Source organism: Mustela lutreola, chromosome 3 (assembly GCF_030435805.1).
Source record: "Mustela lutreola isolate mMusLut2 chromosome 3, mMusLut2.pri, whole genome shotgun sequence".
Lineage (NCBI taxonomy): Eukaryota > Metazoa > Chordata > Mammalia > Carnivora > Mustelidae > Mustela > Mustela lutreola.
Window position 1 is genome coordinate 100,217,148 of NC_081292.1, and position 23,634 is coordinate 100,240,781.

General features: G+C 56.7%; 1 protein-coding gene across 24 annotated transcripts in view; it reads left to right on the forward strand.

The window, feature by feature from the left end:
* BIN1 (bridging integrator 1) overlaps positions 1–23,634 on the forward strand; it is a 54,056-nt gene that overhangs the window by 11,544 nt on the left and 18,878 nt on the right. For 12 of the 24 annotated variants that reach the window (XM_059166568.1, XM_059166572.1, XM_059166574.1 and 9 more), the window contains exons 2-7: positions 15,596–15,676; positions 20,755–20,809; positions 21,068–21,162; positions 21,511–21,606; positions 22,461–22,568; positions 23,380–23,472. In XM_059166568.1, coding sequence (XP_059022551.1) covers positions 15,596–15,676; positions 20,755–20,809; positions 21,068–21,162; positions 21,511–21,606; positions 22,461–22,568; positions 23,380–23,472 — 528 coding nt within the window. Of the gene's footprint in view, positions 1–9,992; positions 10,091–15,595; positions 15,677–20,754; positions 20,810–21,067; positions 21,163–21,510; positions 21,607–22,460; positions 22,569–23,379; positions 23,473–23,634 lie in introns of those variants that run through there. The other 12 variants (XM_059166571.1, XM_059166583.1, XM_059166590.1 and 9 more) reach the window with 3 other exon arrangements.

Here is a 23,634-nt window from a genome sequence, read left to right on the forward strand (position 1 = left end):
GTTCCCTCATAGCCAGGTGTCCACCAACCCACTCCATGAGGGAGGTGGGAACCCGGCTGCCCCCAGGAATCAAGGTGACCCTAGAGGGTCAGATTTGGACAGAGCTGGCCTGATCAGGGAACCCAAAGGTAGCTAAAGAGCTGAGCATAGGCCCTGTAGCTCACACCTCCCATGAAGAAAGAGTTGGGGGATCCTGGGACAGGGAACACTTAAGAATGAGCTAATGGCTAGGGTGTGAGCTGAGTCCTGATCCAAAATGAGAAACAAAATCCACAATTAGTTGGATACATTTACTGAACTTGGGACAGGACACAAATAACTGTTATTTTTCTGAAATAGAAACTAAGCTAACGTGTTATTTATTTGCATCCCTTCCACACCTAACAGGACAGTTTAGCAGTCTGTTCGGGCAGTGGTCTTGGCTCAGCTAGAATGTCACCACCTTCCCCCAAGTTGACCGCTTAGCCCTCCTGGTTGAGTGGACTGTGGGTCTGGAGGAGGCCACGACCAAGGCCGGGCCCTGGACCCTTCCTGAGGACGCTGGGGGAGACCCTGTCTGGATCTGGTGGACCGGGAGCGGTGGGTGGCAGGGGGGCGTCTGATCCTGGCACCTCTGGCCCAGAGCACTGCAGAAGCTACCTGGAGGGAGAGCTGAGTCAGCACTGTTGGAAACCCATGGTCCGCAGCAGGACAGAATCCAGTGCCTGCATCCCTGCTTTGTGCGGCTGCACTCACAGGTCACCCTGGACGTTGTGCACCCCAGGAGAGCTGGGGAGGCCGCCAACACATTCTGCAGCCAGTGCAGTGCTGCTCCTGAGCAATGCGGTAGAGAGAGAAGCCTCCAGGCAGTCAAGTGCTTTCAGTGCCACCCTGAGTCCCGGGATTCTAGCTCCTGGTCTCCTTGTTTTATCTAGGACTTGGTCTAGCTACTTAATCCTTCCTGCTTTGGTTTGCTTCTCTGTAGAATGGGGTAACCATCCTCCCCGCTAGATCCAGAGTCTTTGAGGCTGGAGGCTGGTCCCATGGTGGGTCTGTGACCCAGGCACCTGTACATAGTAGACACCTAATGTTAAGTGTTAGGCACTGGAGTATGAGGCTCCAGTGCAGAAGCAAAGGTGAATGTTTTGCATAGTACCTCATATATTGTGGCAAGGTAAAAGGCTCGGGTTCATATCTCAGCTCTGCTCCTCTCAAGCCCTTGACCTTGGGCAAGTTACTTATTCCCTCTGAGCCTCGGTTTTCCTATTTGTGAGGATTAAATGGGAGAATGGTGTCTCCATTTCACACCAAGGACACTGAAAGTTGGGATGCCAGCTCGTGGACCCAGCTCTATTCTGGGGTGGGGGTGCTGAGGTTCCTTGGGTGGGTGTGGGTGTTCGACTGTGCCTTGGCATTTTGTGTATGTCTTGTTGGGCCATCCTGGCCCATTGGTGGTGCAGAAGACCAGCCCAGCTTGGAATGGTGGGTCTGAGGCCTCCAAGAAGGAAGGAAGGAAGGAGGCATTGCCTGGAGAGGGCCTCATGAGGGCAGGTGTGGGACGCCGGGGGACAAGATGGACCCCCCCTTTATTTCCCACTCTTTCAGTTCTCCCACGCTGATTTCCTCTCCCTGTAGGCAACAGAATCCTTTCCAGCTTTTAGATGATCGAGAAGTGTCCAGAACTGTAGCTGGGGAAAGGCCAGGGGCCGACCTTCAGAATCTGGGATCAGGTGTCCATCCCTAGGTCTTGCTCTACTCGGATCTTTCCTGTGTGCCTCCTTGGGCACATTCCCATGATTTAAAAACTTTTTTTTCTTTTTTTAAAAAGGATTCATAACTCTGTCTGGCTGTTCAACTTACCCCCCGTGTTGAATTGTGTTTCTTCTGGTAAGGAGAGCCCCAGGGGAGGAAGGGGAAGTGGGCATGAACCCCTCTCCAGCAGGCACAGAGGGTGTTCTGGTATTGGCTGTGGTTTTGTTTGTGTGTGGGGGGGGTTCTGCGATACCTCCCTGTCCTCACTGTCTCAGCCCTTCTGGAACCTTGGTGGGAGCCTAGATGTGTTGAGTGGAGGGATGTGGGCCAGATCCTGGGGTCCCTCCTTAGTTGGTGAGATAGGGGCTCCAGGGCTGGTGGTCTGCATGAGCCCTGGGAAGCCGAGATGGACAGGCCTTTCATGCTCACTTGGTCCTTACTTCCCTCCTTTGATTTCAGAGGTAGGACTCTGAGACCTGGAAAGTAATGACGTGCCCAGGCCTCTGGTGGGCCCCACATCATCCCCCCAGCTGTCCCTAGCAACAGGGAGGCCTCCAGGGCTCTGCTCCTGTGCACTGACCTCCTGTGTCTGCTGGGGCTTGGGGGGATGGTGCCTCCCCGTTCAGCCTGCCCATTGCCCACCCTATTTTTCTAACCTCCCCCCAGAAGCACAGAAAAACAGGATGCAGGATCAGCAGAAGGAAGCCTGCAAAAGCCCCTGAATATTCATTCCATTTCCCAGGGGCAGGGGCAGCCATGTGACGTCCCCCAGTCCATTGCTGGTCCCTCTTGCTTCCCTGACCCCAGCCTTCACTCTCGACCAGATTACCAGATTACCGGATTACCGGATTACCGGTTTACCAAGTGGTCAAACACCCCTTCCCCTCGGGTTCCTTCCCAAATTCCCCCCTGCCTCCTCTATTGAAATGCAGTGGAACTAGTCCTCGTCTGCTGGGGAGCACTGAACCAGCCAGTCCTCACCCACTGATTTCCCATCTATGAAGCTGGGGGTCCCTGTGGTGCTCTCACAGGTACTGGGGATTTGTGGACAGTCCAGGGCTGAGGCAGGGAAGTCTCGAGCACAGCTTTTGGGCCGATGAAGGCCTGGGAGTGAGCACAGAGGCCGGGCTGAGTCTCCCCCTCCCCACTGACTCCTGGGCTAAGTGTGAGTTGTCTGCACTTTGGTGGGCCGGACTGGGTGCGAGTTATTTAAAAGTGATTGTGGGCATTGCTCCTTTGAATAACAAAAATAACAACAAGAACCAAAATAGTAGGAATAATATATTTGGAAAAAATATCAAATATCTTATCTCCATTAAGTACTGTTTAACAGTTAAAATTTCACAGATGTGGACTTGGAGGATTCCAGTTGGTGAAATAAATAAATGACTTGTTTGCATATTTAGGTCGACTTTCTCTGATAGGAACAGAAATATGCGAAGGGCTCAGGCCATCCAGAGGGGCAAGTGAGTCCCAGTGGCTGGGGTGGAGTCAGGGAAGCCTGCCTGGAAGAGGTGATGTGAAAGGCCAACATGGACTGGTATCATGAGGAAGCAGGGTCTCCTTGTGGAGCTTGTGGGTGCCTAGGGCTGAACTTTCTTGGCTCCAGTCCATGTGGGTACTTCACCCTCTCTTCCCCCGGCTCTGGGTTTGTATTCTGCTGGGCTGTGGGCTGGGCCCATGCTTGGTTGCTCTTGAATGCAGGCTGTTCCCCCACTGAGCTAAGGCAGCAGCTGATGAGGGATCTGTGGGAGGCAGTGCACTAGAGGGCCAGATTCCCTCCTCTGTCCATGGCCCAAGTCCTGGAGCCTGGGGCTGAGAATAGCACTCACACTTGCATGGTGGAGACAGATGGGGTGGGTGATGGCTCTGGGGGTGGTTGTGTTGACATCTCTCAACAGGTGGTATGGGGTGTTGGGCCAAGGGTGGGGTTGTTCCCGCCCCTGCAGGCCCCACCCAGCATGACAGGAGGCCCTGTGTCACTCAGATGGGCTGGCTGTGGGCCTTCTCTGGACCTCTGGACAGTGGACTGTCTCCCAGCCTCCATGCCAGGAATGTCAAGCGCATTAAGGCTGCTAGTGGGGGCTGCCACTGCTTGTAGCTGATGTTTAGTTTCCATGGGATCTACCATTTTGCCTTCTTATTGCCAAAGAGGGGCAGGGTAAGGGGGTGGCTTGCAGGACCTCTGCAGAGCTGTGGGGTGGAGGAGGCTGCTGCGGGGAGGTGGGGTGGATTAGTGTTTGCCGTCCACCAGGAGTGTCATGCTCAAGCCTGGGTGAGTCACGGGGAGCAGGTGCGCTTGGTGGCAGGCACCATGGAAGGCATGTGTGGACCGGGGGTGAGAGGGTGGGGCAGGGTGGGGACTAGGTGGGAGAGGCTGCTTGAACTTTCTGGCTTGGGTATAAGGAATCCCAGGTCAAGTTACGGGCGAAGGAATAGAAAGGAAATCAGCTACCACTTTTGGGCTGCTCAAGCCAAACTTAATCCTCCCTTGTCTTGCTCCGTGTTTCCTGATGAGGCTCAGGGCTCAGAAAGGGGTACTCCCTGCCCAGCGTTGCAGAGCCTGGGCCTGCTCCCTGAATCTTCTGCTGTGGGGCTTCTCACACCAGAAGAAGTTCTGAGCGGGAGATGTTCCTCCCTCTCTCCCCTTCCCCTGCAGCTGTCCAGACTAGACACTCTGAGCTGGACATCCCAGACAGGAGTGACTGAGGGGGGAAGTGGACAGGGAATGGGGGTTCAGGAGCCCGATGGTGCGTTCTGCCCTGGCTGCCCTGGGGTCCTGGCTGTTGTGTCCCCACTGCCCTGCCCTCCCCGACATCTCTGGGCACCTCAGACTCACCATGTCCCTATCTTGGGTAATGACTCCTCCTTCCCTTTGTCGCTCAGACCCTGGAGTCTCCTTCATTTCTCTCGGTCATCCCATATTCAGCCACTGCTCACATTTCCTGCCTTTGCCAAACCTGGCATTTCCTGCCTGTGGCTCCATCTGGGTCATTGAGGACACCTTTTAAATGGGCTCCCTGCTTCACCCTGCTCTTGGGTCTGTCCCCAACAGCAGCCTTAGTGTTCTAGCACTGTGGGTCAGAGCAGAGCTCCCCAGGGCTTCCTATTTCCATGCAGAGCTTCAAAGCAGAGGCCTCCAGCTAAGGCCCTGTGGTCTGGCCCTGGCTGCTAGGGTAGTTTGTGCAGTGGTAAGAGCACGTGGCCTCTGGGACCAGGCTTGGGGTTTGGATTCCCGCCACCCTGCTGACTGGCTCTGTGACCTTGGGGAGATTTTAAAGCCATGCCTCAGTTTCTTCATCTGTAAAGTGGGGGATCCTACTACTATTCCCTTGTGAGGATTCCGGGAGATTGTGTGGAGTGCTCAGCTTAGCTCAGCTCAGAATAGCATTTTAGGACTTCTTCCTCCTTCACCCACCTTCTTACCTTCTCTTTGCACTGACCTTGCTCTTCCCATCTCAGGGCCTTTGCACTTGTTTGTACTCTGTTTGGCCTGCTCTGTCTCCTTCATCAGGTCTCAACTGTCACTTCTCTGAGCTGCTTCCTAAGAACAGCACCTCCCTTGCCTCACTCTTTCTGTGCACTGCTTTGTTTTTGTTTAGAGACTTGTATTATCACCAGTCATGCCTTCTCTCAAGTATTGGCTTAGGGATCTTGCTTTGCTCCCTGCAGAACAGAGCCAGGGAGGCTGGGGGAGGGTGTCCAAGATGAGCCTCCGCTACAGCTCTCCCAGCCCAGGAGGCCACATCCCAGAGTCCAGGAGTAGGGACTGCTCACTGTGGGCTGTATGTGAGGGTCAAAATCCAGTGGGATCTCATGAGAAGAGAGCAGCTTGACCCCTCCTGGGAAGTTGGTAAAAAGTTCCTTTCTCCCCCTGGAGTGTGGATGGGAGGAGTGGAGGGCTCTTTGGGGAGGTCTGGACAGTTGGGTGGTTTCTGATTGTGGAAGGGGGTGGCCTGCCTCCATCTGGGTGGTTCTGGCCCTTCCAGAAGAACTATTCACTTGGAAGCCTGATTTTGCTATTGACTAGGGATGGCTCAATCTGGTGGGTGGTCCCCGAGGGGAGGGGAGGGGAGGGGAGCCTGTCCCCAGCCAGGGCCCCTCCAGCACTCGGTTGGGGCTCCAGTGCTTCTTTTAGCCTAAACTTCCTTTCACCTGACTTTGCCCTGAGATCCCAGGCTTTGAGCCCCAGTCTCCTCATCTGTGGAACACCTCCCTCTTCTCACAGATGTGGGGAACTCCTGTAAGCCTTTTAGACACCTTTGGATGGGTGACTGCTGCTGTTTTATGTCTTTCACCTCAACTACCCTAGCTCAGCTGGGCCCTCTGGGCTTTCCTTAACCCCTTCCCCATCCTGACGTGGGCCTCTGCTGCCTCTGCTCCCCTATGCTCTGTTGTGGGCTGTTCCAGTCTCCCCCGCCCCATTGCACTGTAGCTTCCCCTGGGCTCTGGGTGGCCCCACCCTGGCCACTGGCCATAGGCTTATCTGCTGAACTGGCTGGAATTTCCCCTCCCAGGAGAGAGGGGAGGAGGGTGGTTTTCAGCTGTAGGCACCTGGAGAGAGAGCCTTCCCTTCCATCTGGAGAGGTGGGTATGGAGGAAGAGCAGACCCCAGTCCCTCACCTGTCTCCGGGGTTAGGCTTCCAGCCCTGGGACTGAAGGATTGATGGACAGACAACTGACATGGGCCACGGAGCTCTCTGCACTCTGGCTTTTGACCAACCAGTCACATTTCAAGGCATTGTGGTGGGACTGATATCCGTGAGGGCAAAGTGTTTATATATTCAGTTAGGGTTGTAAAAGAGAGAACCAAACATCACTCTTCACTCTCACCAGTATTTCGTAAAGGAAAGGGAAAATCAATAAAAGAGGAAGGAGGTAATTTTAGAGTGACCATCTCCCAAGCAAGGCTAGTCACTCTTTGTAGACTGGTGTCAGGGAACAATGACTTCAGAATACAAGGACTTCTTAAAAGAAACAGATTACCAAGCCGAGATGAGGGGAGGAGCTTCCTGGGTTGGGAGAGGGCAGGGGTGTGGCCAGCCCAGCCCAGCCCAACCTCAGTGGGCTAGTGGGAACCTGGAAATGTTTTTCTAGTTTTGTATTTCATGGCAAAAATCTTTGCAAACTTTGCATTCTGCTACACAATCTGTCTATCTGTGTTGGTTATGTCACAAAAGTGCCTTTTTTTTTTTTTTTTTTTTTTTTTTTTTAATAAAGGGTGAGAGTTGGGGACAGAGGGAATAAGGAGAGAGAGGCTCAACGCCTGGCCCAGTGCAGAGCTTGATCTCACAGCCCTGAGGTCAGGATTTAAGCCAAAATCAAGAGTCAGATGCTTAACCAACTGAGCCACCCAGGTGCTCCTTCAAAAGTGCTTTCTTTGCCAGTTAAATTTTTGGAATGCAGCAAGATGGAATAGCAGCAAGATGAATCTTTTGTAGTAAACCCTAAGTGTGCTGCCTGTGACTGTTGGACATCTGTGCAGTCCTTACTGGAGAATTACAAGTTGAATTTGGGCTTTGGAGTCCATTGGGTCTGGGGCCTGGCTCTGCCACTTACTAGCTAAGTAACCTCTCTGAGCCTCAGTTCCTTCATCTGTTAAATGAGATGACAGTCCCCACCTCAGGATGTTCAGTAAGCCCAGTGAAAGCGGGTGTCAGAGGTGATGGGCCTCCCTCAAGGTGGGTCCTTGGACCCAGCTTGCTGGGGTCACGCCTTGTAGTGTGATCTTTGTGGAGCTCAGGAGGAGGGCTGTTGCAGTGCCCACAGCTGGAGCCTGCGGGGAGCCCGCTGGGCTGGGATCTGATGGTGAGGGGACCCCTCCAGAGCGGGAGGTGGGCAGGCATCTCTTTTCCCCTGGGAGGAAGGCAGGATGCCAGATTCCAGTCCCTAGAGCCAGCCTCCCTTGCCACCACCTTGCAGCCAGCCTGGGGAAATGGAGGTCCTGGGATGGGGGTGCAGTGAGACCAAGAGAAGGGACTAGGGCCCCTTGGCCAGGCTTGTCTTTTGGGGGCAGAAATGTGTGCGTGTGCTTGAGTGTGTGTGTGTGTGTGTGTGTTTGGGGTAGGGAGAGGGAGCTGGAGTCTTTAGGGTCTCTCTCCTCCCAGAGACCCACCTGCCTGGAGCTGCTGGGTCCTTCCCTGGCCTAGACCCCAGCTCTTGTGCTCTCTGGGTTCCTGCTGGTTTCCCTTTCTCTGGTTTTCTCTCCATTTCCCCTTCCTCATTTTGGCTTCTTCTTACACAGCGTCTCCTGGTCTCTCCTCTGCTTTTTTCCTGCCTCTGTGGCCTCCTTGTGGTTCCCGCTGCCTTCCTGCTGTGCCTGGGGGCCACTGAAGGGCCCCATCAGGAAGTGTGTGTGAGCGTGTGTGCGCAGACAACGTGGGCGAGCATCAGCACGTGAACACGAGGGTAGTAGGTGTGCCTGCCGCCTGTGCCTGGGAGCCTGCGAGTGTGCAGCCGGGTGCTGCGTGGGGGGCCTCGGTGCTGGGGAGCATTCTCCCGGGGATGGAATCCTGCTCCTGGCTCTTGCCCAAGGCTCGTGTTTCAACATTTACCTTTCTTCAAAAGTCTCTGAACCTCTGGGAAGTTGTAAGGGAAAGCCTGATGTGTGGCCAGCCTGGGGCTGCCAGAGGGCTAAGGAGTTTTACTGGCCAGGGATACTCTGCCGTGTGTTGGATTTGCTTTCTGAGACCCTGGGCTCTGCTCCCAGGCAGGAGCCTCAGTGATTTCTCCCTACTGCTGGTCGAAGCAGGGCTGGAGTGGGGCCAGACTCCTTCCCAGAGAGGTCAGGCCCCTCATTCTCCCCTCCTCTCCTTGGCACACCCGAAAGGCACAGCAGGCCTGGGGCTGCTCAATGGCAAACTGGTCACTGGGAGACCCTCAGCCTTTGGGGGAAGCACAGCTGCTTGCTCTGAAGGCAAAGCTGACTGACTGCTTCGTGAGTGAGTTCATGGGGCTCTCTGGAAGGAGGGGGCAGACTTTGCTGGGGCTGGATGCTAGAAGGGAAGACGCAGCTACTTCCTTGTGCCCAGGAGAAAGGACCCAGGAGTCAGGAGCCCTGGCTCTAGCCTTGGCCAGGCACCAGGCTACTTTGGCACTCTTTGCCTCTATCTTCTTTCTCATTAAGTGAGAATGCCAGGCTCTCACTTTGGAAGAAGGGGCCAGGGAAGGAGGGCAGCATAGCAGGGTTCAGCGAGGCTGGTGGGGTATTCCCAGGCCAGATTCACCTGTTGGAGCCAATTGCCTCTGCCATCACACCCCCCTCCCTGACTCAATCACTGGCCAGAGAAGCCCATGGACTGTGTGGCCTCAGCGGGGACACAGTGATGGACCTAGAGGTCTAGGTCGTTTGCCACAGCAGATGAGATCTGAGCCACACTTGTTCACGGCCACTGAAAAGCCACAGAGTCCTGGCTTTGCTCCTTCTTAGCCATGTGGCCTTATTACTTAATGTCTCAGCCTTACTTTTCTTATCTCTAAGGTTCGGGGAAAGAATGTGTAGCTCAGGAAATGGCCTGAAGATTAAATGAGATACTCAGGAGCAAGGATACCTAATAGCAATGAACACACCTGCTCCTGAAGACAGCCAGGGCTCCTTGGAGAAATGGCTCATTCTGGAGTCATCTGCAGTGTGTCAGTGAGGCATATGCAAAGTGTTTGGCTTGGGGACCTACCTTCTTCTTCTCCTGTGCTCTCTTGTGGGTGCTGCTGGGGTCCTGCCCAGATCCTGGGTTGCCAGAGGGTCTCAGAGGAGCATGGCCACAGGCTCACACCACTAGTGTCAGAGTCCGTCACGTGGGTCAAGGGCCTCTGCAGCATAGGAGCAGGAGGAATGGGGCTGGCTCTGTGGGGCCACAGAGCTCCCCAGCCTTGCCTGGCCCACCCCTGCTGTGCGTGGCAGAGGTGGTGCAGAAGGAGGCAGCCAGAGCTGACCACAGAGAGAAAGCCCGGGGTGACAGGGAGTGAGCCAGAAACCCAGAGGCCCCTTGGGGAGAGGGGGCAGAGTATGCCAAACTGACATGTTTGCCTGGGGAGGGGGAAGCTGTGGCTTTTTCCCTCTTGGGGTGTCTTCCTCAGAATAGGGCCTGGCTGTGTGTGCTGAGTGCTCTGTGGGAAAATCTGGCCTTATACCTGCCTGCCCCCTGTGTGTCAGTCTGTGTGTCCTGCCTGTTTGGGAGCCTCTGTGTGAGGTGCGAGGACGTGCATCCTGTTGCTGTGGTCCCCCCGGACCGCAAGCTCTCCTGGGAGGAAGCAGTGAGGTGGTGACGCCCAGCCCCCCGGATACAGCTCACTTCTCCACCAACCCCGACAGAGGCAGCCACTGGGCAGGCGCCAGGAGGAGATGATGAGGAAGATGAAGGTCTGGCGGGGTCTCAGCAGCTGGGTGGTGGGTCCTTGGAGGGGAGCCAGATGAGGCCTCTCCCCACTGTGTATGTGTGAGGGTTGGGGTTCTGGGGACACTGGGGTAAGGTGTGGGTGGGTCCCCACCCTCTTTGGCTGTATGAGATGCCTCTGTAGCAGCCATGACAAGGTGTGCCGTAGATGCTGGAGGAGCCCCCAGCCTTTCTTTCTGGCCCAGAGCCTGGGGACCAGGGCTGATTGGGAACATGGGCCCTGCCTCCCTGGGGTTTCCCTCCTAGGCCCCTGGACTTGGTGCTTCTCTCTAGCCTTGGGTTAGAGAGCACTTATTCCTGCCCTGTGCCATGCCATTCAGATGTGAACGTGTGTCCCCTCAGTGCAGGAGAACTCAGTCCCTCTCTGGAGGAAGGAGGGCTTAGAGCCCCTGGGAGGGGACTGTCCTGAGTTCAGGGCTCCAAGCAGGGCCACCCACCGTCAGCCCAGGGGGTGAGGGCCTGCAGACATGCTCACCTATACTGTATCTGCTGGGCTGGAGTGGCTTGTGCCGGGTGAGGCCTATGGGGTGCCCCTCCTCAAGTTTTGGGGGCCAGGAGCAGCAGAGAAGCTCAGAGCTTACTCCCTTCTGTAAGACCTTAGGCTGTGTGTCCTGACTGATCTGTACTCCCCTGCCATCTGTCACACGGAGGTGAAGACACTCAACTATAGGAGGGGGCGCTTGGCGACTATAATGTGCTTTGCTCAGGGCTCGGTGAGAATTGAGTGATCAACTGCTCCTAGTTCAAACCAGCCTGGTCCCTAGGGGCTTTCCTGTTCTTCTGGGGTTGGTGGTCATGTAAGCATGGCTGTGCAGAGACACAGGTGTCTTGTCCCAGGGGCCATTTGCTGGCTGGGAGGAGGAGAGGTGAGGGTTTGGCAGGACGCCCCATGCTGGCTGTGGGAGTGGGATGCTCTGGGCTGTGAGAAAGGTCAAAGCACAGAGGCTGGGAGAGGGGCACCTCCTTCCTCCGAAGCTCCCCCTGAGCCCTGGTGTGCCTCCTCCACTGCTCAGAGAGGGGCTGCTGGTGCTGGGTCATGGCCCAGGCTCAGTGAGGTGGGAGTGTGGATGCTCTCAGAAGGAGGTTTGTTTCTGCCACCGGCTGCTCGTCTCTGCCCTGCCCTGCACTGTCCCTTTGGGGGCACCTGGGCTCCACTGCCTTCTGGCTGGGGTGAGGACGTGCTGAGAAGAGGTGGCCCTGATGAGGCTTTCTGGACTGCTGGCCGTTTGGGCTGCTGAACCGTCTCTACGCCCCCGCCCTGGGCTAACACCGAGGTGGCAGGGCCTGTGCACCTGTCCTCTGTCCCATAATCAGAAAGGCTCCCCTTTATTTTATAGCAAAGGCAGACATAGTGTGAAAGGGTGTGACATAGTGTGTGACAAGTGTGAAAGTGTGACGCCAGAGTGTCTGGGGCTTTCCCCCTACATAACCCTCGGCAGGCAGTGGAAATCCTGCCTCTCTGCCTCCAGACCTTCCTGCCCACCGACTCCTGCTCCAGGCCTTCCTGCCCACCGACTCCTGCTCCAGGCCTTCCTGCCCACCGACTCCTGCTCATCCCTTGTAACCGCCTTGGTTGTCCTGCATTCCCTGAGTCCCTGGGAGCAGGCCCCTCTGGACACCCAGAGTCCCCCTGCTGCTCTCAGTGGTCTGCGTGTGAGCTTGGCACAAGAGCCAAGAGGCCCCACTAACTGCGTGCTGAATGGATAGAGCTCTGGTGCTGCTGAGGCCCACGGCCATGGTTGGGAGGGGACGGGCTGTGGTCATGGTCTGGGGCTTGACAGCAGCTGATCAGAAAGGCCTCTTACCCAGTGGCTGGGCCGTGGTAGGAGTTCCAGTTACAGCGGTTGGAAAAAATGGAAGCTGGTAGCGGGAGTTTGTGGGATTTTACTGGACCGAGTTTTGTCCTGGTCTCTCTTCCGAGGCAGGCATGTCCAGCTTGTTTTTAGCCAGTTCAGCAGCGCCTTGAGGTTGGGTACCCAGGCTGCGTCATCTGTTAAATGGAGGTGGGTGCAGTGAGGATTAATGAGGCCAAGGCCAGCACGCACTCACCGGGCGTTTTCTCAAGCCTTGGCCACAGAGGTTAAGCTGTTAGCCTGAGGTCGTGCACAGTGGGGAGCTGGGCCACCTTCCTGTGCCGATCACTCCCCCGCACCCTGGCTCTTCAGGCCTGGGACTCCTTGGCGCTGGCCCATGTCACCCTAGACCAGACCTCAGACTGATGGAAGTGCCCCCTCTAACCCTAGTTCTAAGGGTGACCTTCAGCTTTCTGTCCGCGTGTCAGGCCGAGTACTTTACACAGCCTTCCCTTTTGCACGAGGATACTTTGCCTGAGAGATGGGATGTTTTGTTCAAGGTCTTGACTCTGTCCTCAAAGCTCACGGCTTAGATTAGCCAGCAGCCACCAAGAGCAAGTTCTGGGTCTGCCCTGTCCCCAGCCCTCTGCAGGAGCTGGGGACATGGAAAGGACTGGACACCGTCTCTGACCTCAGACTCTTCATGGGCTGGACACAGCCAGAGGCAGACACTTGGGCACATGGCGCAGCAGTGAGGGGAGTAGGTCCTTGGCCCTAAGTGGTACCGGAAGTGTTGGGGAGAGAGGGGGTGGGGGTAGCTTCACGGAGGTGTCATCTGAGCCAAGTTTTGAAGGATGATAGGAGTTTGCTATCCATCCTGGAGGAAGGTTGGTATCAGGCCTGCACCCCCCCCCCCCCCCCCCCCCCGCCACCCCGTTGTGTGAAAGCAGCTCTGAAGGCCGGGTGAGAGACTGGTTACTCGAGTGTACCACACACAGAGATACACTTTACAGACACGAGCCTTAAGGTGGGTGCTCATGTTCTCTTTATGAGAATGCCCTTGAGGCTCAGAGAAAGTCCCTTTTCTCAGTGGTCTTCTCACCGCCTGGCCTGCTTGCTGTGGCTGGCGTGAAGACCTGTCTGGTGCAAGACCTATATCCCGGCTGGGGAGCTGGGGCCAGGTGTGCATGTGTGTGTGAGGTTCTGAGGGCTTGGGGCCCTCAGGCGCTCTGGTGGCAGGACTGGGACTAGGGACCTTTGGCCGACTGAGTACATCTCCTCAGGGAGAAGAGAGATAGGGGGTGGACAGGGCTACCTTCCCAGTCCTCCTGTCTTGAGGGCCGACCTGGCCTTGACCAAGCTTCCTGGGAGCTTCGTGCTCATTTCAGTGACCTCTGTTGACTTCTGGAAGTTCTTTCCCACCTGGTGTTCCATTTCTGTCTTTGGAGGTGGTGGGGCCTAGGGGCTCGTGTCTGATGGGGGGTGAGTCACTCAAGCTCCGTGCAGAGAGGCCAGGCGCTTCCACAGCTCCACCCCATTTCCATGGGACCATCTGGGTATGGTTGCCAAGGGGGAGGTGGCGGGGGCCTGTGGCTGGTGGGAAGTACTGATTTTCTTGCTCATGGTTGTTTTGTTTTGCTTTTTGCCTCTCACCTCAGTGTCAGCCTTTGGCCTACAGCTGCACTTGCCCAATAAACTGTGTTGTGACCATTACAGCACAAAGTTGTAGGCGGGCTGCTCTCCCATGCCTATTCCTACTCCTCCTGCTGCCCATATCCTCCCTCACCATCCTCTGTGGCTTCTGGTCACCTCAAGTTATTTGAAACTCCCTGGTAACATACCTTACATCTCTCTGGTCTCCCCGCCTTTGCTGCATGCTCTCTCCCTGCCATCTGAGCAGCTGCCACTTCCCCCAGGAAGCCTTTTCTGATTGTCCAGGCTATATCCACCCAGGCTCCTGCAGTGCCACACACTGCCCTTTCTCTGGCTGGATTCATGTCTGATTAGCATCTGCTCCCACAGCAGTGGTGCCCATGGCTGTGCACAGAGCAGGCGCTTGGTGATGTCCTTAATGTACACACCGAGAGAAGGTCTAAGAGCCGATGGGCCTGGCTGTGGCCCCCAAGCCTGCTGGAGATGGTGCAGCATGGCAGCCTGGGCCATCCTACAGCCAGTCAGGGCTGGGAAGGGTCCAGGCTCTGTTCTGGGACAGAGCATCCCTTGGTCCAGGCCGCAGTTTTCACCTCCGCCTGCCACCCCCCCGCCACCGCCACCCTTCCTTCTCTCCCTTTCTTTCTTCTTTCTTTTTAAAAAAGATTTTATTTATTTATTTGGGAAAGGGAGAGAATGAACAGCAGGGAGGGGTGGAGGGAGAGGGAGAAGCAGACGTCCTGCTGAGCAGGGAGCTGGGTGCCAGGCTGGACCCCAGGACCCTGAGATCAAGACCTGAGCTGAAGGTGGACACTTGACTGACTGAGCCGCCCAGGCTCTCTTCTCCTTCTTTTTGGGCTTTGGCCACTGCCTCTGCTGAGCATCTCAGTGTTGTCCTTCTGCTTCCTGTGGAGGTGCTGTGAGTGGGGGTCTCTGTCTCCATCGTGGTCTCTGCTGTCCTCTCTTCCTGCAAACCCGCCCCATCTCTGCCTCAGCTTCCCCTTTCTGCAGCCTTTCTGTCCTCTTTCTCTTTCCCTGCCCTCTCCTCCCCTGTTGCCCTTACCCCTTCTTCCCTCCACCCCTCTGTCTCTCTCATGATACTTCCTCTCAGGCTCCTGATCCAGCTCCTCCTTTTTCTAGGTCTTTCCTCCTTTTCTGGTCTTGGGTCTCTCTGCCTCTCCCCACCTCTCTCCCTACATCTGCCCTCCCCTCCTGCCCTCCCCACACAGCTGAGAAAGCACAGTTGTGACTCATCAGAAGAGTCTGCCTCTGAGATGTCTAGATGGGAGTAGAGCGGGTGGCTGTGAGCTATATGTGTGTGTGCATGTGTGTGTGAATGTAGGTGTGTTAGTGTGAGTGTGAGTACCACGAGTAGGCCCAGGGTGGCCTGCTGGCTTGTAGAGAAGGGAGCAGCATGGCTAGAGCAGGTCCCATCTGAAAATCTAGTCAGATTGCGAGCTGGCTCCTAGTGATACAAACAGCCTGACCCCTGGCCACCCCTCGCTGCCCTCTGTGTCCTGGGGTGGCTACCACCCAGCTCAGGGCTGCTCTGCTCCTCCCTCTGGCATTCAAGAGTCTTGGGACCAGGAAATGGAGTCATGTGGGGAGGTGTGGCTGCCCTTACCTGGCCCTTCTTTTGCTCAGCTCACTTTTTAGCCACCAGGATTGGGTGGAACCCACAGAGGTGCAGTGTGAGATAGCAAGGAGGGGTACCTGACCCCTCAAGCTGTCTTTAAGAGTGTCCCCCTCCTCCTGGTTTCAGTCATTCTGGCAAGCCTGACCTAAGCTCCTCCTCTTGGCCGATAGAGGATGGGGAGGTCTCAAGACTTGATGGACTGACTGGCTTTTGAGGATCACAGCAGCCACAAGACCTTCTGATGGTCCCAGTGCCCTGGGCTGTGTGATGCTGGCTGTGGGCCTCCAGGGCGTTGGCTGGGTTGGGAAGTCATCTGTGGTGTTGGTGACTGGGCGCTTTTGGTTTGGCCACCCGCTTTCCTATGGTAACTCTTTCTCCTGCTGCCTTGGCAGGTCCTCCAGAAACTGGGAAAGGCGGATGAGACAAAGGATGAGCAGTTTGAACAGTGTGTCCAGAATTTCAACAAGCAGCTGGTGAGTGTGGGTGACCTTTTGCCTTAAGGGGCAAGGTCTTTTGCCTTCGGGACCTTTTGCCTTAGCTTGTGCAAAGTAAAAGGACAAAGTAAAAGTACAGCTGGAATGGAACCTGGGAGAGGGGGCCTTCTTTGGAGAACTTTGACAGTCCCCTCACTGGCCAGGAGCTGGGAGCTGGGGAGCATGCTGGGAGAGTGTGGGGCATGCTGGGAAAGGGCCAGAGGGCATGCTGGGAGAGGGCTGGGGAGCGTGCTGGGAGAGAGTGGGGGGCATGCTGGCAGAGGGCTAGGAGGGGTATGCTGGGAGACGGGGTGGGGGGTTATGCTAGGAGAGGCCCCAGGGGGGTATGCTGGGAGAGAGTAGGGGGCAAGCTGGGTGAGAGTGAGGGGCATGCTGGGAGACAGTAAGGGGCAAGCTGGGAGAGTGCCGGGTCTGGGCAGATACCTGATGGAAGAGAGGGGTTTGGAGAGCAGCTGGGACAATCTCCAGGGCCAAGCCCACCCTTGCCTGCCAGTGGAACTCACTGAGAGTCTCTTTAGAGCAGGGATGGGAGCCCTTAAGGCTGCTTGTCCCCCAGGCCACAAATGGGAGGAGTTTCAAGGCCCAGGTATGTGCCATGTCAGAGCCATCTATGGGCCCTGTGCCCTTGTGTGTCCTGTTCCTTGGGCTTCGGTTTTGTTACCTGCAAAATGGAGGCTTAGACAAGCAAGGCCTGATGTCTTTGCTTCTGGTTCTTTCTGCTGAAAGCCCCTGTGGTAGGTCCCCTGATCAGCTGGCTTCCTCAGGCTGTGTGGGATGCTCTGAAAGTCCTTTAGGGAATCACTGTTTCTAGATCCCTGTTGTGGATGAGGTTCTGCTTGTGTGTCACAGACCCGAACCTTGTGTTCTTGAGGTGGGTGCAGATACTCTCTTCATAGAGTAGGCACTTGAAGCTCAGCAGGGTTAAGTGACTCTTCCAAGGACACACAACGCATGGTGTCCAGATCTGTCCACTCTCAGTTTCCCTCTCTGGCGCTGAGCCCCGGTCCTGAGGACTGGCTGGGCTGGGGAGAGAGATTGGGGCAGCTCCTGATCTGGGTGGGGGGTGATGGGGCTGCCTCATGAGCAGGACTGTTTGGCAGAAGGTGAGCAACGTACGCATCGCATCTGGGAGCTGAGGTTCCGCGGGGTCTGGCCCCAGTGCAGGGACCAGAGCGTTACTCCCTGCTTTCATCCCTCAGAGTCACCCCTGCTGGGCCCCAGCTCTGGACGAGGAGTCACTCTGATTCTGAGCAGAGCCACCAGGGAGTGAGGCCAGCAGTAAAGACAGTTAGTGCTGGTGGCCCCCTAGAGGTGGACACGTAGTGGTCACTTGAGCTGGGGCTCTGTCTGCCTTTAGGTCAGGTGGGGTGGCTGGCTTTTCAGGGGCCAAGTAAGAGTGGGCAGATTTGAGGTCTCATTTGAGACTTGGGGTAACATTGTCTTGGGGGTTAAGACAACCATGTGATTCTGGATTTGATGTGTGTATGGGTGAGGCTGGGTCCCCGGGCTAGGGAGACCCTGGGGAAGATGGGGTGGACGTTGAGCATGGGGAGTCTGCAAGCTGAGTGTTCTCCTGCTCTTTTATTTGTGAAGACCACATACAGTGTGCTAGCTGGGGACTGGGATGGCAGGGAATGTGGCCTTTAAGGAAGCAAATCTGTTACCCCTTCCTATAGGTGCCCTAGGTGAGGCCATAGATCGCTGGCTCTCACGAGAGGCAGGTTTCATAGTCCTTCCTGGGTGTACTCAGTACCAGTCTTGGCACTTCTGCCCTCTGTCCCTGCACGGAGAAACAGAGCTTGGCCCACGCAGAGAGATGGCTCCTGGGAAGGCCTGAGTAGGACCTGAGCTGGGGGGCTGTGGAGCGAAGGGGAGTGGACCAGGCTCTTCCTCCTGGGACCACCTGTAGTTTGCACGCAGGGGCTCATTATTGCTGTTGGCTTATCTGTTGCCGTGGTGGGGCCAGGTCGACTCCTTCTTGTTCTCAGGGCCCACTGTGGTTGAAGGGGGGATCCTGGACTATTGTGTGAAGATCCTCTGGGATTGACCGCGAGGGCACAAGTCAGCTGGAGCCAGAGGGAGTCCTGCAGGAGGGATGTCCTTTCCCCCTAGACTCACTGGGAAGATGAGGGCTTGGGTCTTCAGACCACTGGTGGGGGCTGGTGTCAGGGGAGGCAGGGGAGCACCCTTTGAAGGGAGGTATAGCAGGGATGTGGGGTATGGGCCAAGTCACCCCCGTGGAGCTACGCTAGGTGTTGGTACTGGGTTGTGGTGTCCTTCCAGACTCCGAGTCCAGAGGCAGGAGAGCAGGCTGAAGGGATCGTGCTCCAGAATTTTATTGCTCCCTCAGCTGCTCTGCAAGGAGTATGTTAAAGCCCCCGGGACCTCCAGAGAGCTGTTTCTCAGGTGCCCTATGTGGGGGGGCCAAGGGAGCCAGTTTGGAAGCAAACACACAGGTTCTGCATTGGCCTGCTGGGCACTGCCCTGCAGGAGACAGCTGCCTGGGGGAGGGCTGGGCCTCATCCTGGGCACTGACTGGGCTGAGGGGCCCAGCTGCAGCTGGCACATGTGAGGCAGAGCTCTGGGAGTGGCTCCTTGCACATCTGTGCCCAGTGTGCCTGATCACAGCATGGCCTTGTTTGGGAAGCACAAGGGGCCCTGGTACGGCCTGAGGCATTGGGCAAGCAGAGCAGCCCGCCCCTGGGGAGACCCCTTCCTTGGGGTGCAGAGGAGACAGGCTGTCGCAGGATGATGAGGAGGGGAGGGAGATGATGGTAGCTTGTCAGGAAGAGAAACCGAGTCTGTAAGATTCTGGGGCATCAGATGAATGCAATAGCCTCGAGTCAGAAGCACGTTTGAATCCTCATTTCTGTCCCTGAAGCATCAAGAATGGGACGGGCCCTTCCCCATTCCTGGTCCCGTAGGGCCCACATCTGATCCCTGATGGAATTCCAGAGAGGTTTCAGTGCTGTGGACTGGCCCTTGTTTCTTCCTTTATCTTTAATCAGCAGGCCACAAGCTTTGAAGTTCCTCAGAATTATGGGGGGCTAGGGTTCTAGAGGCTAGTCTGTGGTCTGTGGGGATTGATGGAATTTTGGAGAGGGTTTTTCTTTTCCTTTTCACCACCCCTTGTTCCCCCCCCCCCCCGCCCCCCCGCCCCCGTACCGCCCCCCTGCCGCCACATTGTACATCTTATGTGCTGCCCTGGAACTGTCCCTGCACGAAACCTCTCTGTCTTCTGGAAGCCTTCATCATAATAAGCAGGCCGCTGCCTTTGGGGCCTGAGTGCCCAGGCTGTGGGGTTACTCACTGGTTCTACCAGTCTGCGTAGCACTGGGCAGGTCACCGAACCTCTCAGCTCCCTCAGTGGTCAGGCAGGGACAATGATGCTATGGAGACGAGTACAGGGCAAGAGCCAGCCCCACTGGACCACTGCTGTGTGACACTCTGAGGACACAAGGAGAGGAAGAGCAGGACCTGCCTATGAGGAGGGAGAGCCTCTTCCCAGGGGGTGGGGAGGCAGGTGCAGGAGAGGTTTGAGGGTGCCTAGGGTGTGTCCAGGAGGCTGTTATGCCCCTGCTTGCCATGGAGACCACCTTTCACCTCCTGTAGAGGCACCACAGGCCAGGAGGGGGACTGTGGCATCTTGCCGGGTCTGTGTCTGCCTAGTGCTCTACCAGGGCAGGGGGTTTGCCGAGATGTGAGAGCCTCAGGCAGGGACACTCCAGGAGGGTGCTCTTCCCCTGCAGAAGCCAGCCTCTGGCACTGCTGTCCTTGGCCCTGCAGAAGCCCTCTCTCCTCCTGTCCCCCCACTGCCCCGTATCACCATCCTCAGCATAAGGCCCATCTCCTGCAGCGGGCTTTCAAGGCTAGGGGCCTGGCCTGGCTCACTTGTGCTATTCTTCCTGAGCATGCATCAGCCTGTGGTCTGCCAGGCAGGGGACATTCATCCCAGCTAACAGAGGAAGAGACTGAGGCTCAGAGAGGTTTGGTCACTTGCTTAGGGCTATATGTCCAGTGACAGCCAGAGTTGGGTGGGTCTTCATAACCTCAAAACCAGTGTGCTCTTTCCCCCTTTGTACATGACTTCTGGAAGCTCCAGCATCTCACTCTTGGTGCTCCCATACCTCATCTGTTAGCTCAGCCTTTCCCCCCCTCTCTCACCTGGGGCTCAGTTTTGCTGAGCTCAGTTTTGTGTGGAATTGATAATCCAGAGGAACTAGAGGCTTTGCCTATGGGTGTGTCGTCTCTGCTTGTCCTGCTGTCTCAGCAAGTCCCTGGGGCTGCCTCCCCAGCTCAGGGCCTTCCCTGTCTGGCCCAGTCCCTTGGCCAATCTTTTCCTCTTACATCCCATATCCTCCCTTGGCTGGGCCAGTGTCCTGAGAGTCATGGGCATGACCCCCACTCCCCACTCTGTGCAGCCTGGCTAAGCCATTCCCTTCCACCTTCTAGAGTCTACCTCCAGGGCCATCCTCCGTCCCTGGCATGAGACAGTGGGAGCCTGCTGGCCTAAGCTTTTGGGGCAGGGTGTTGGGTGTTCCACTCCCCTGTTCTGTGCTCATTGGTCCCCTGGTCTGTGGTTGTTGAGGGCACGCCTGCGACATACGCCAGTCCCACTATACATGGGTGCTGTGTCATTTGTATCATTCAGCCTGTGCCTTATTTGGGGTGGCAGGGTCTCCACTTTCCTGCCTTCCTTACAGGACTGAGAAGATTACCCGGTAGAGATAGGTGCTGCCAAACCAGGAGGAATATCCCATGGCGCTCAGGGCTCCAAGGCAGGGGTGGGGATGAGGAGCATGGGATGCTCCGTACGCATTTGCATCCAGAGAGGAGTGAGCTGCTGTGCTCGGAGGGGTGCTCTGGGCCAGGTTTTGCCCAGGAACTATGCACAGGTCTTGTCTTCTCCAGTCCTGCCAGTGACCCGATGAGGACAGCTGATCTGGGGCGGCCATCATCTGCAGCCTGCGTTTCTCCACATGGGAGTGTAGGAAGAACAGGGTCAGGCACAGCGTGTGCCCCAGGCCCTCACCCTGGCCTTATCTTTCTCTTTGCAGACTGAGGGCACTCGACTGCAGAAGGATCTCCGGACCTACCTGGCCTCAGTCAAGGGTAAGGGGCAGGAGAGGACCTGGTCTGAGTAGATGGGCTTCGTGGGACACTGAGGGGCCTTTGCCACATGAAGCTGATGGGGGCAGAGCTGGGACGGGGACCAGGGTTTGTGGTGGAGGGGTAAGTGCTGGCAGTGGGGACCCACATACTTCCTGGGCCTTCAGAATTATGGGCAAGGGCGACCCTCTGTGTCCCGCCCCGGCCCCTGTCTTCGTCCCCCCATGGCCCTGGCTGCAGCACGGCCCTTCTGCCCCACAGCCATGCACGAGGCCTCCAAGAAACTGAATGAATGTCTGCAGGAGGTGTACGAGCCCGACTGGCCTGGCAGGGATGAAGCCAACAAGATAGCTGAGGTGAGTGTGAGGTACCTCCGTCCTTCCCAAAGGGCCCTCTGGTTTCAGCCCTAGACCCATCCTGCCCTGCCTGATGCTTGGGGCAAGCCCTTCTGGTCTTCGGGCATTCACATGCTATGTGCCCTTGGGCAAATCACCTCCCCTCCCCGACCCTCCCAGCTCTGGGCTTATCTGTTCCTTACAGTGGCCCTGGAAGAGGCTGTTGGGCAGGAGTTACTACCCCTATTTTACCTGAGGTTCTGAGAAGCTTCTGGGCTGTGAACCCCAGGTCTCTGGGAGGAGAGAGCGGGGGACTGGGCATGGCCTAGCTCCCCTGGCCATATTCTTATGAGCCCTCACCTCCTTCAGAACAATGACCTCCTCTGGCTGGATTACCACCAGAAGCTGGTGGACCAGGCGCTGCTGACCATGGACACATACCTGGGCCAGTTCCCTGACATCAAGGTGAGAGGCACCCTTTGTAGGTCTGTCCTGCTCTGGCCGGGTAGCCTGTGCAGGGGAGGCAGGCACTGAGGTGACCCTGCCCTGAAGGCGGGCACCTCTCTCACCAGGCAATTCATCCTTCCCTCTGAGGCCAGCCCACCAGCCCCCAGACCTGGGCGTTTCTGAGCTGAGGCCTTTTGGGTCTTCAGACTATGGGAAGAGACCCTATGATGCACATATGTCTGTTTGACCATGTCATTGTGGAGCAACTATAAGGTTGTAGGAAGTATATAAGGGGAGGTGAGGCCTGAGCACGGGTGCCTAATAGGTACCCTCCACTGTGGCCGTTGGGCCCTGGGTGGAAGCAGAGGTGTTGAGGCCACTTGGTGGTGGTTGTGCTAGACCTGATCCCCTGGGGGTTGGGCCTTGTTGGCCCCCATGGCACCCAGTGCAGATGCCTTGGGCTCCTCAAGATGCCTTATGGGGAGGGCAGGAGGGAGGCAGTGGTGCTAGCCTGGGAGTAGAGAAGCCTGGGGTCCGGCAGAGAGGAGGCTTGTTGACACATGGCTGGCTGGTGGGTACTGGCAAAAGTATCTGGATATTGAAGGCAGTGGTTTCACCTCTGGATAAGGACGGTCATAGGCTGCCTTGAAGGGGTGAGCTCTTTGCCTCCAGAAATGTTGGAGCAAGCGAGTCAAGAATGCATTAGATGCACTTTTGAGCTTGGGATCGATTGCCCTGCACCTTTTGGCTCCATCCAGTTCCCAGTGCCCACAGCCCAGTTTCTCTGAGCCCAGCCTGGGTCAGCATCCTAGTGTGGGTGCCAGGCCCTGTTCAGCAACCCTCCCCCCACCCAACCGCTGTCTGTCCTCCAGTCACGTATTGCCAAGCGCGGGCGGAAGCTGGTGGACTATGACAGTGCCCGGCACCATTACGAGTCCCTCCAAACCGCCAAAAAGAAGGATGAAGCCAAAATTGCCAAGGTAAGGGCTGGAGGGCAGGGCTGGGGGAGAATCTAGAGGGGGGAGAATCCAAGTACCCTGGAGGGGCCTTCTTCCTGGGCCGTATTCACCTCACCCCTTTGCACTGTTGGGTCTCACTGCTCCCCTGGGGCAGGAATCATCCCCCCACTCACAGATGGGTTTACAGCTGGTGACTAGTCCCAGGTAGTGAGTGTGGTAGGGGATGCTGCTGGGCCCACGGCAGGTGAGGGAAAAACACTTATGAGCACCTGGGAGAGGGCCCACCCTGCCCATCCTATGGTGCTTGCCCTGGGCCCTGGGCCCTCTGCCCTGCTCTGAAGCCACTTTCCAGGATGAGAACAGGCCTGGCTTGGGTTTCACTGGAGCGGCCCCTCCCGACCTGGCGTGCTTTGAGTGGAATTCTGTCATGGGAGCCGACTGACCCTGTCTCCGCTGGAACAAGCCTGAGGGCACAGGGCTCGAGCTGGTCACACTGTCCACAAGTGAGGGGCTGAGGGTGGATCCCCTCCCCAGTCCACCCTGGGGCAGGAACAAGCTTGCTGAGCCCCTGCTAACGATTCTCACATTTTGCTTTGCAGTTGGAGTTCACCCCTTTCTCTGCCCCTTCCCCAGGGCTCCCCTTATTTCTTTTAGCCTCAAGGGATCTTACCTGCTGGGGGGCTGGACCCCTGGAGGGGTGGCCGGCTTGTCTGTCACTGCATTTGGGACGTTTGGACTTGGTGTTTAATATCTGTGTCTTTGTTTCTCTCTCCCCATCTCCCTCCTGTTTCTCCACTCTCCTTTGCCTTGACCTCCCCTCCCCCACCCCCAGCCTGTCTCGCTGCTTGAGAAAGCTGCCCCCCAGTGGTGCCAAGGCAAACTGCAGGCTCATCTCGTAGCTCAAACTAACCTGCTCCGAAATCAGGTGACACTGGCTTCTAACCTTGCACGTGCTGGCGCCTTCTGGTCTGTTGTCCTGTCCTTGGCGCTGGGCACCTGTCTTGCACTGCCCAGGGCGGGGGAGGGCTCAGTCACTCTCCTGGGTTGGGGGTCAGGGCCGTTTTTAAATGCCTCTACAGAGAGAGCA